Raw genomic sequence first — 12,348 nt, 5'->3', positions numbered from 1 at the left:
AAGCTGCCTGAAACGCGCTCCCTCCCATGGAAGAGATTTCGAAAGAGGATTGGCGCGCGTACTGCTCCGCTACCCACAGTCTTGCGCAGGCGCAGTTTGACTTCCTTTGATGTTGCCTCCCTGTTGCCCTTCGCTCCTGATTCTCGCTTTCCTTTGTCAAGATCAAAGGCAGTTTTTATTGACGCAGGAAGGGGCCTGGCTAGGTGCGCTCTGAGTCTTAGAGTCCTCTGTTTCCCAGAGGCGGAGGGGGATAGAGAGAGGGGCTAAAATGGGTTTCAGAATCGCCGTCCCCCATTTGTAAGCGCGGGTGGAACGAGTCACCACCTACCCGGGCAGGTGCTGGAAAGGGGTGCAGCAGAGAAGATCGGGCCCCTGAAATGCTGCAAGCCGGTTTCTATGCAGCCTCTGATTCCCAGCGGGCTTCCTCCTTAAGTATGCACAGTCTCTATCCCAACCCTTAGGCATGTTGACTCCTGTTGGGAAGCCTGTGAAGGAAACGCCATCACCTTCCGAGGGAGCCCTTTCCACTGTTGAACAACTGTAAGAAAGCACTTCCTAATTTCCGTAAGACCAGGGGTCCCCAAACTAAGGCCCGGGGGCCGGATGCGGCCCAATCGCCTTCTAAATCCAGCCCAGGGACGGTCCAGGAATCAGCGTGTTTTTACATGAGTAGAATGTGTCCTTTTATTTAAAATGCATCTCTGCGTTATTTGTGGGGCATAGGAATCCGTTCATATTTTTTTTTCCAAAATATAGTCCGGACCCCCACAAGGTCTGAAGGACAGTGGACCAGCCCCCACTGAAGAAGTTTGCTGACCCCTGTGTAAGACGAACCCCACTGGATCAGGACAGGCCCTATCTCCTCCAGTATCCCACTCGATGCCGCATTTACGTACGTATAAGCTAAACAAGCTATAGCTTAAGGCCCCACCCTTTTGGGGGCCCCCCAAAAAATTAAAGGGAAAAAGTGGATGTACATTTCCAAAATATAAGATAAAAAAAACAAATAAAATAAAATCTACATACAGCAACAGTGCATTATGTTGTGTAGGCTCCTATGATGTAAGTAAATACATATTTTGTTACTTTAGATACCTATTAGGTCCATAAATTACCATATAGCATGTCTTCAACACAAAAAACGGTGACGATTTGTTGTTGACAAAGGACAGCTAGACATATAAAGGGCCCCATTACCTTCAGTAATTTAGGGCCCCATAAAACCTAAATCTGACCCTGATCCTGCTTCTAAATGTGGTCAGTGGGTTGGCTCTGGGAAGCTCTCAAAGAGGGTGTGAAAGCAGCAGCCAACTTTCACCTGGTGCTGCCCAGTGTCCAGAAGGGGCTCCGTTTCATGGCTAATAGCTTTCAGTAGGTCTGCCTACTGTTAATCAATATAAAAGAGAACCTTAGTATTGAGTGCTGATGGCTGGACAGGAGCGTTTCTTCATGGGCCAGAGGTTTTGGGCTACAGTTCCCATCAGCCCCAGCCAGCTGATACAGTGGCCTGAAGACTGATTTGGTGGGCGAGGGAGGGGGCAGGTCTGGCCTTGGCAGCCCACCAGCTGCATCCCAGGCTCATTGCCAAGCTGTGACCACTGACAGAAGAACAAAGGCCCCACTGAGCATCCCTCTCTCCCCTTGGTTCTTTCCATGACTGGATGTACACATAGGCTTAAGAGGAGGACATCTTGTCTGGTCAAAACAGATTGGGTGAGAGTGCCCATTAGATAATGGCTCTCAGCGTGCCAAGCAGAGTTTCTCTCATCCAGCTGGCATTCAGCTGCCCAAATGCAGAAGGACTGCAGGCAAGCATTGCCAAATGATGAGGGAGCCAGAGGAGAACCATCATGGCTAGTAGACATTGGTAGCCTGCTCCTCCATGAATTTGTCGAATCCTCTTTGAAAACTATCTTTAAAGCCTGTAGTTTAACTCGGTGCTGTGTGAAGAAGGACTTTCTGATGTCTCCTGAGCCCGCCTACATTCAGCTCGTGGCACTCCAGATGTTGCAGGACTCATAACGCCCATCAGCCCGGCCAACTAGCATGCCCAACAGTCAGGGGCAGGAGAAGCTGCAGTGCTGCAACATCCAGAGGGACACAGGCTGCCCACCCTTGCTGCAGGGGGAAGGTTCTGCTTCACTCTAACACCAGATCTTTGAGGGCAAAAGAGCACTCCTGGGAGAAAGCTCCTGTAGAGAACATGCCCTAACAGCTTCCTGGCACCAAAAAGACACAGACCATAGTTTTGCTGTTCCAAGATGTCTGTAGCAACCCTCCCCTGCAGCATTCGCCAGATCATTTAGTCTTCAATTTCTTTCGGACCCAGCTGGAACAGCCATTGTGGTCCACATGTCTGGAGGGCACCAAGTTGACCAAAGTCTGCTCTTCTTGAAGCAGCTGAAAAAACCAACTCTTTGACCTTTGTATTTCCTCCTCCTCAAAAAAGGAAACATCTTTACTTAGAAAGAACATTTAGTGAAATGTTCCATCCTTTCACTTCCTTCTCTTACTTGATCTCTTGACCTTCCTTTATTTACACCCCCCGATTCACTGAAGTGTCCATAGGAACACAAGAAGAGCCTAGATCAGGCTAAAGGGGGCACATCTAGTCCAGCATCTCGTTCTCACAGTGGCCAAATGGATGTGCCATTACGGGGAGCCCATCAATGGGACCCAAGTGCAACAGCAAAGCTCCCCCACTTGTTAGTCCCAGCATGCTGCCTGTGACAGTGGAAGCAGAACATGGCCATCTCAGCCAGACCATTTTTAAAGCCATTCAAGTTGGTGGCTGTCAATCCTGTGGAAGTGAGTTCCACAGTTCAGCTATGCCCTGCATTAAGTGCAGTACTTTCTTTTGTCTGCCCTTCGGAATCTTCCAGCATTCAACTTCACTGAGGCCCCCAACCTCTAGTATTATATGAAAGAAAAACATCCCTATGCAATTTCCCCACACCATGATTTTATATATTTCTATCATGTCACCTCCTTGCCTTTTCTCTAAATTAAGAAGCCCCAGATGTTGTAATCTTTTTTCACAGGGGACTTTATCCAACCCCTTGATTATTCTGGTCGCCCTTTTCTGACCCTTTCCCAGATTCACAGTATCTCATCCGGGCAACCAGTTCCTGCATCAGAAGCTGTGATCAGGTACAGCCAACCCGATAAAAAGCTGTTCGACCTTATTCTGAGTGCACTTGCTTCTCTGTTCCAGTGTGGATTTTGTAGGTTGTGCTGAATCTGGGGACACGAGGAACAATGAGTATCAGTTTGATGTATCAGGTCGGCTGTCCTAACTGTTTGTCACACCCCACAGTGCTCAAGGAATGGGATGATATAGCTTGAAACCCCCCCCCCCCACACACACTTTTTATAGTTTAAAAGATAAGTGCAAAGCATTTCAAGTGCTGCTCTTTGCATCCTGGGAGAATGTGCAGGAAGGGCCCCAAATGGAATGTGAGCGGGCGAGACACACAGAGATATATTGGTTATGGTCCTGATTGGCAGAGATTGGCCCTGTTGAAACTGGTAGCCAGACTCTGAGGCTGAGACCCTGACAGCCTACAGGCAAATCCTTTGAACACAGCAGCTGACCGTTTCATTTGTGCCTAACCAGCACAGTGTTGTAATGTATATGATCCTCAAGGTCCCACAAAGGAGAGGAAGCCCCACCTGAAAAAGCATCAAGGTGAGTTAAGCTGATGTGCAAGGAGAGGGTGAGTAACACCCATTAATTATCAAATTAAAAAACCTCCAGTGTAATATTATTATTATTAGCCTTTAATGCCACCTTTTTCTCCAAAGAGTTCAAGGACGTGTACATGGTGTGTCGTCATCCGTTCCCCCCCCCCCAATTTAATCCCCACAATAAATTTGATTCATTGGCCTTGTGCAACAAACCTGATTGTCCATTCAAACTGGTCTTTTTGCAATAAGGAAAGTGGGGGGGGGAATGCAGTGGACAGTGCGGAGTAACTATGGTATGGTGGGGGGTTGTCCAGTCTCCCTACAAAAAAATCAGAATGAACGCTTAATATTTAGCCAGTGTCATCTAGGCTCCCTGCAAACTCTGTGCAAAGAAATCTGGACGGATGTTCTTTGAACAGGTCTTTTGTCTCTCAATGAACCTACACCTAACACTGAGAATATAGGAATGGCCACAGGGGGGCAGTAGTTAAGCTCAGAGGAACTAGAGACTGATTTTCTGCTCCTCCTTTACATAAAGCTCATTGCCACCTATGATATATTGTATTATTTTGCCATTTGAGGAACTGTAGCTGCAGCAGACCAAGCATTCATGCTGCCATTCCCCCCACCCCCCTTGGCTTGGCAGCTTTTGAAGCAATCCTGCGGTTGTGAGTTTATGTCTTTTGAAATGCAATAGTTACTTTGCAAGTTTGAAGATTTGATCTGCTCCAATACTGGCTGACTTGGTCCCTAAGATCTGCTGCGGGTGGTGGAGGCTTCGCTGGTGGTCCTCACTAGGATTCATATTTTGGGAACACACCACAGGGCTTTCTCTGTGGTGGCACACTGATTTTGGTGCCTCTTCCTGCAGTTACAGTCGTCCCTCTTGAAGATGCTTTAGTTTAACCCGGCCTCTATGGATTAAAACAACAAAACTTGCTGATTTTGACCAAAGGCACAGTAGCAGGGCAGGCTATGTGCATGTTTGTGTGTGTGTTTGGCCAGTTGAAAAACCAGCTTCTGTCAGCTTCTTCCATGTATGCATTTAGGGATTGGGGAGCAATTTGATTCAGTTTGCAACTAAAGGCAAACCTACCAAATTTGAACTCTCTAAAGCAATATGCGAACTGAAACACAGTAATCCCTCACATTTCACATTTCTCTCCATTTTGCAATGCAGTTCTCCAGCCAACTGATGTACAAAAATGTATATACAGTACTAGGATAAAGCACAAAAACGCACATAATAGTGAAAATAACGAAAAGAAAATGCATTATATTATATTAGAAGGAAGTGCTTTGCAGAAACGTGTGTATTAGGCAAAATAGCATGCAAATAAGTATAGTAGGAGGAATTCACACAAAAATGCTGGTGAATTTTCGTGAGGACTTTTTTTTTTAATGCAAACTGGTGTAGAAATGTGGAGAACAGAGAGAGAGAAACAAACCAGGCAGATTCACCTGTCTCTAGCAGGGATTGTATATCCTGGAGGGAGCAAGATGGGAAGCTGGCAGGAACTGGACTGTGTGCCAAGGAATTCATGCCAAGAATTTCCAGTTTCCCCTGCAAATGTTCTGTCATAGTTGTGAGGTGCAGCCAAGCCAGTATTTTCCCCTGGGATTTTCCCACTGAAGGCTATTCTTTGACAATTTAGTGAAAAAGGAAATTTGTGAGCTAGACAAAAACTCCAAGCTGGATGTTGTTGCTTTTTCATAAAAAAGCCATCACATTTGTGCCTGGAGAAAGGCCACAGAAAACCACACTCCCCACAGAAAGCAGCATCTACGAAATGTTTCTGTGTGTCAGGTTCCTGTTAAAAGCACAAAAACAAGGACAATTAAAAGGGAGAGTGAGAGAGTGAGAGAAGCGCCTCTTTGATTTCAGACCCACAAGTCACAATCCTCAATGATAGGTTTCTATGGGGAAAGGAAGGCATATTGATCAATCAATTGAATTTATAGCCTGCTCTTCTTTCACACGAAACCCAGGATGGCAAACAGACACATGGTTCAAAAACGAAGAAAACATATTCTAAAATATGTCAAAACATTCCAAAAACAATTACAACGAGACCTTTCTAAAAGCTGTTTACAGCTAAAAACATTCTTCCATCTAATGGCCTCAGGGTTGCTAGGAACAATATTCATCAGCCACCAAATACACCTAGGTGAACAGGAGTGCTTTCTAATTTCTCGTGAAAGCTAAGAATGACGAAGATGGGCACATCTTGCTAGGGAGAGCATTGCACAGCTGGGGAGCCAACACTTAAAAGGCCCTGCCCCTTGTCACTGTCAATTGGGAGGTTGTGGACTCTCCTTCATTGGAGGTTTTAAGCAGAGGTTGGATCTGTCAAGGATGCTTTAGTTGATATTCCTGCATGGCAGGGGGTTGGACTGGATGACCCTTGAAATCCCTTCCCACTCCACAGTTCTATGATTCTATGTTTCAACACCTGCATGACCCCAGACCTCTGCTTGTGGGAGGTGGCCCAAAGTGCCAAATAAAAAAGATGCTGTAGTCATTGGAGTTCTTTAGCTGCAGCCTGACGTGGTTCACTCTAGGGAAAGCAGTACTGCTTGATTCAGCAGATGGCATCTCACCTGCCCCAAGGAACCACTAAACCCATGTGCCTTGAGTCCCCAGAAGAAATGTTGTTGCATTACAACTCCCATCACCCCTGACCATTGGTGGTTGGAGTCCAAGAACATGTGGAGAAACAAGGTTAAGGAACTGTGCACGAAAGTTAGGAAATTTACTTCTGTTTATGCAGTGCACATTGTATCAGGTTTTCAGTAGTATTTGTTTGTTTGACTTTTCAAACCCCATAGCTTTGTGGAATTAGTATTCTGCTGAGACTACCACAAATGTGCCATTCTACTTCCAAACATGAAATACACAGATTATCTGTGCAGGTCCAAACACCTCTGAGATGCAGGAGCCAAAAGTACCTGTCCCCACCCCACAACGTCACCTCTCCCGATTGTGGTTTCTTCTGTTTCAGGTGAAATGTTTATCAGGGTGTTATGCAACCCATTCCCTTCTCATTCTTCTCTCTAGGCACTTTTCTTCTACCATTTGAGGAGGCAATTAGCTTCTCTCGACAAGACGCTTCATGCCCAGTTTAATCTGAGCACTGGGCTTATGGGGATCAGCCAGGAGGAGGAAGCTCAGCAAATGGTATTTTCCAAGGACAGGCAGACAACTGGCAGGTGGTGCTGTTCAGAGCCCTGTTGCATCAGACCAAAAGGCCCATCCAGGTCACTGCCATGTTTGTGGCCCGTTCATCCATGGGGAGATTAGCTGGCTTGGGTATTTCTTGAGCATTCATTCCAGTTGGTTTGCAGGGAAGTGTCAGACAACCTTGCGCCAAGTAAATATTATTCCACACTTTCCAGTCCATTTGCCTATTATTTTTCTTAATCACAAAGAGTTCAATTTTGAGGGTTGGGCAAGCGGGTTGTTGAGCAAGAACTCCCAATCTGCTTTAATTGTGCAAATTGAATCTGATCCCAAAATAGCAAGAGCATGGAAGCACCCCTAAGTCCAGCAGCATCTTGTCTACAGGGACCAATCAATGGGGAACTCACAGACAAGATGCAGATGCAATAGCATTCTCTTGCACTTTCACTGCACAATCCCATGCAAGCCGATTTAGAATCATGGAATCATATAGAGTTGGAAGGAGTCACAAGGGTCATCTTGTCTAACCCTGCAGAGCAAGAATCTTCTTGGTGGCAATTCTCACACTGTTCAAGTGGACTTTCCCCCTGTGGTTAGCGGGTTTAGGATTGCTGCGAAGGCTGAGGTTAGGGTGTTTCTTTCTGTCTTCTTTGGAGTGTTTGTGTAATTCTTGATTGGAATTCTGCTGTGTTTAACCGCACACGGACTTTATGCATCTCTTTGGTTTTTGATCTCTGCATGAGTCACTTCAGGAGCTGTTTTGTGGAAGAGAAGGGAAGATGGGCACAGGGGCAGAGGAAGGGGGTGCAGTGGGGGCGGGTCACCCTGGGTGTCACAACTGAGGGGGGTGACAAAATGCCAGGCAGCACTCATCATGGGGCCTGTGCCCGAGCCACGTGTCTTTCCTGGGAGTGACGCAGTGGCTTGGGTGCCCACAGGCTCTGCACTGCCCCAAACGGTCCGTCCGCTGCCTCCCCCTCAGCTGTAGGGCGGCTGAGTGGGAGGAGGTAGGCAGATTCCCCGAAGGCCCCATGGAGCGTCCTGCCCCACCTGGCCCCGCCCCTGGGTGCAGGGCAGGTGCACTGCCCCAGGCGCCCAATCAGCTTGCTCTGCCACTGGCTGGACAGGGCTGTCCCAAGACATTTTGCTGCCTGAGGCTGAGCACTAAATGACACATTCACCCATCGCCCTGCCTCAAGGCACACAGCGCTGAAGGCCGCACAAGCAGAAAACCCCACAAGCACCTCTCCTTGTTCCCCAACAGTAAATTCCCATTCATGGCCCACCAGATGCTTCTGGTTTAAGCAAACCGTGCTTTCTTTTAATTGTCTGGGCTGGCAGCCAACAGAGGGTTGGCCATGGTTTAAATCATTTTTGTTATTGAAAGGGCTAATGATCAACCCATGAGCAAGTCAGGGAGAGATGAAGAAAGTGCAGAAGGGTGTTTTCTCTCTCCTGATTCTGTAGAATTCCAGAGACTATGCATGTGTCTTGGGCAATGTGTTCTGAACTTAGAACAAGCTTCATAGAAGAAATAAGCAAAATAACTAAACAGGTGCTAGAAGTCATCCCAGAACTGGCGCTACAGAAGGAGGAGGAGGAGGAGGAGGAGGAGGAGGAGGAGGAGGAGGAGGAGGAGTTTGGGTTTGATATCCTGCTTTATCACTACCTGAAGGAGTCTCAAAGCAGCTAACATTCTCCTTTCCCTTCCTCCCCCACAACAAACACTCTGTGAGGTGAGTGGGGCTGAGAGACTTCAAAGAAGTGTGACTAGCCCAAGGTCACCCAGCAGCTGCATGTGGAGGAGCGGAGACGCGAACTCAGTTCACCAGATTACGAGTCTACCACTCTTAACCATTGCACCACACTGGCTCTGAACATCTTCCAAGATAACAATGCTCACTCACACTATAAAGAGCTCATAACCCACCTACTCTCAGCAGCCAGAAACATCATAGCCAGACACTGGAGGGACCTGTCAGGAGTAAACATGGACCACTTGTATCAAGTAGTATGGGAACCCCTATTCCCCCACTCAGAGCTGTAATTCTCAGTGTGGCTCAACAGTCAATCCCTGTTCTCACTAGGGAGCTCTGAGAACTGTAGCTCCGTGAGAAGAATAAGGGCAGGCATAGGCAAACTCAGCCCTCTGGATGTTTTGGGACTACAGCTTCCATCATCCCTAGCTAACAGGACCAGTGGTCTTGATGATGGGAATTGTAGTCTCAAAACATCTGGAGGGCCGAATTTGCCTATGCATGAATAAGGGTCTCCTAACAACTCTCAGCCCCCTGAACTAACTACAGTTACCAGAATCCTTTGGGGAACCCATGGCTATTTAAAGTGAAATGATACTGCTTTAGATGTAGAGTGTTTAGAGTGCCTCAGCCAGTAAGTCATACTCAGAGTAGACAAGGCTGGTTCAGCCGATTCACAGAAGTGCATGGTTGCTTGCCCCATCTGAGGACCAGAACTGCTTGTCGCACTAAGTTGTGCCTGTCCCTTTTCCTTATAATTGGGCTGCAGGGGGCTTGTCGCTGTTGGATCAATGTCCTTGCTTGTGTCACAATGATCAGAGCACTAAATCAGGCATAGGCAAACTTTGGCCCTCCAGATGTCTTGGCCTACAACTCCCATGATCCCTAGCTAACAGGACCAGTGAATGAATGAATGAATGAATGAATGAATGAATGAATATACTTTATTCGGTCACAGATCAGCATAAAACAGGATATTTGCATTTATAAAAACAATATAGAAAATATATGTTTAAACGGGTACTCATTACATGATGAGGGCTTACTCAACATATCCAGCCCGACTTAAACCATGTCCTTATAATCATTGATTAAGCATAAATATAACTAATAAAATTTAGACTTGGTTATCGGTTATCGGCCTTTTGGCTAAGATCAAGTGTAGTAACAGGACCAGTGGTCTCAGGGATGATGGGAATTGTAGTCCAAAACATCTGGAGGGCCAAAGTTTGCCTGTGCCTGCACCAAACCTTTGGGTAAAAACAACCAGCTGAGTTTGAGCCAGGACAGGCACAGCCCTCATTGCTTGTGTCCGCTGCCTTGTTTGTCTCGATGGCTGAGCCGCCCCCGCTTACAGGAAGCTCAGGTGTCAATCGTTTCTGCCTGAACAGGTGACACACCTAGCAGAATCCAGGAAAGAGAAAGCTGACCTTTTTGATGTCTTTGCCAATGTGGTTATGACTCAGCTAGCCACATGGTGCAACAGGATGATAAACTGTACAATAAAAGTGGTGGGTGGCAAAGAGAACTCATAATACTTTGACAGGCTCAAGTCATTGTCGTCCCCATCAGTGTTTCTGTTTATTTGAAAAGCTTGGGCCTATCTTTGGACATAAAACAGCTCACGTTGTGAAGTTTAAAAATGAAATTAAAGTAAAAACAACAAACACAATGCAAGGCAGAAATGGGGAACCTGTGGCCCTCCAGAGAGGCCGTTGGACTACAACTCCCATCATCCCTGACCATGGGTTGTTCTGGCTGGGACTGATGTGAGATGGAGTCCAACAACATCTGGAGGGCACCATATGGACAAAGTCTAATTATTTATATACCCCCTTTCAACTGCTTAGATTTCATGGGAGTTTAAGATAGATTGCAAACATAATATTGTACAACAAAACTATTTTTACTCGTTGGCACCATTACACATGTATTGGTCAAAAGAATCATTTTTATGGGACTCTTTGAAGGGCATGGCTAGAGGGGGAGTCATGAATTTACCATATTCCCCAGCTACAGACTTCCTCTGAATCTGGAGACCCCCATATCCCCATGGTGGGCTTCAACTCCCATCAGCCCCAGCCACCATGGAGGGCACCAGAAAGGCTGCCTTAAATTCCACTAGTAATCCAGGCCCATCCCCTTCCTTGGTTTTAATCTCTGATCAGCTGCCACGGTGAGAGGAGCCAGGGAGCTAGGTTGGGCTTACCCACGTTTTGAGGAATTTCTCCTCCAAGAAGTCTGTCCTCTGGGTCTTATTTGGAACTCTCAGTGCTGAGCTAAGCTTCACTTCCCTCTTGCCGCTTCTTTGAACTGTGAAGCGGCCTGTTCCAATGAAAATGTGTGGTCTGGTGTTTTCTGAATTGTGTGGCTGACCTTTTTTCCCCTTTTCATCTGTTTTTGCTGTCCCCTGTAATTTATAATTTTTTCCACTAAATGGCCTCCCCCTGCCTGCAGAGTTGATGAAGGCTTTCTGACGTTTAATGTCTACTGTTTCTTTTAGCTCTGCTCTTGTATGGCTGATATGAAGACCACAAGATTTTGATTATGACTCCTGAAAGGTTCTTGGCCCAATCTCCAGAGCTCAAGGAAGGGCTGGGAAACCCTGGTCAGTTGCTGCCAGCCAGTGCAGACAATATTAAGCTAGAAGAATCTGTGGTTGGTATAAGTAAAGCTACCTTTGTATATGGGGTAGGTGGGTGTCAATGTCTCCCTGCTTGCTCCTCTTGCCAGTCCTCCCACTTATTATTATTATTATTATTATTATTATTATTATTATTATTATTTAATTAAAATTGTATACCACCCTTCACCTGAAGTGAAGTAAGAGGAAAGGGAACAAGGGAAAAGAACTCCTAAATATTAGGCAACAGCTACATATAACATTTTAAGGTAGAAAATTGTAACAGTGTTGGATGAAAGGTTTTCAATCTCTTCAGTAATCTTTTATCCCTCTAGGATGAAACATGCAGTAAGAAGCAGCAGAATTGGCAGTAATGAAACTGTGAGGGTCTAAATCACTACTGCTAAACATTGTTTTAAATCAGTGTTTAAACTCCCTGGCAATTAACTAAGAGTGGTATATGTTCTGCACCTTATTTAGTCTGAATATTGCAAGCTTCTGAAACTACTTAAGCGAGGTACTATTGTGATTCTGACCATGATACAGAAATGGAAGCTATGACAATTGCCACAAGACGACTTTCTAAAAAAAATTCCCACTTAGACCTTCCTTTTTACACCTCCCCCTTTCCTTCCCCCCTTTTCTTCTTCCTTTAGTCCTGTCTCCCATCATTAAGGGATACTTTATCTGTGATTGCAGGGAGTTGGACTAAATGGCCACTTGGGTCACTTCCAACTCTACAGTTCTATGATTTGACAATTTGCTGCAGATGCAACCTGCCTCCAGGACCTCCCTCCCTCCCAATCAGCTGCGGTTTTGCAACCTGAATTTTCTGCTATGAATTCCAGTCAAAAGAAGTGGGAGTCTGGAAGTGTCAGGCATCTTGATCTCCTATAGCTTATAGTATATTGGAAAAAGGCATGGTTAGTTTGCTGCACCCTTAAACAGGAGCACTCCTGTTAGGATGTGTGGATGCACTGCCTTATTCCTGCATTTAGGGCCCTCTCCCACTCTTGTGGGGTTTTCTGGATAATCCACAACATTTTGTCATTACATATTACAGCGCATTCAGTACATGGGGCATTAGTCATAGCCATTCA

The 12,348-nt window shown here is 46.1% G+C and overlaps 1 protein-coding gene across 1 annotated transcript in view; it reads left to right on the top strand.

Moving 5' to 3' along the window:
• The first annotated feature begins 2,046 nt into the window (after positions 1-2,046).
• CX3CL1 (C-X3-C motif chemokine ligand 1) overlaps positions 2,047-12,348 on the top strand; it is a 32,008-nt gene continuing 21,706 nt past the window's right edge. Inside the window, exons 1-3 of the mRNA XM_033158679.1 lie at positions 2,047-2,131; positions 3,098-3,150; positions 6,746-6,865. Coding sequence (XP_033014570.1) covers positions 2,047-2,131; positions 3,098-3,150; positions 6,746-6,865 — 258 coding nt within the window. The remainder of the gene's footprint in view (positions 2,132-3,097; positions 3,151-6,745; positions 6,866-12,348) is intronic.

This window comes from Lacerta agilis, chromosome 8, assembly GCF_009819535.1.
Source record: "Lacerta agilis isolate rLacAgi1 chromosome 8, rLacAgi1.pri, whole genome shotgun sequence".
Lineage (NCBI taxonomy): Eukaryota > Metazoa > Chordata > Lepidosauria > Squamata > Lacertidae > Lacerta > Lacerta agilis.
This window is presented reverse-complemented; position numbering and strand designations above follow the sequence as displayed.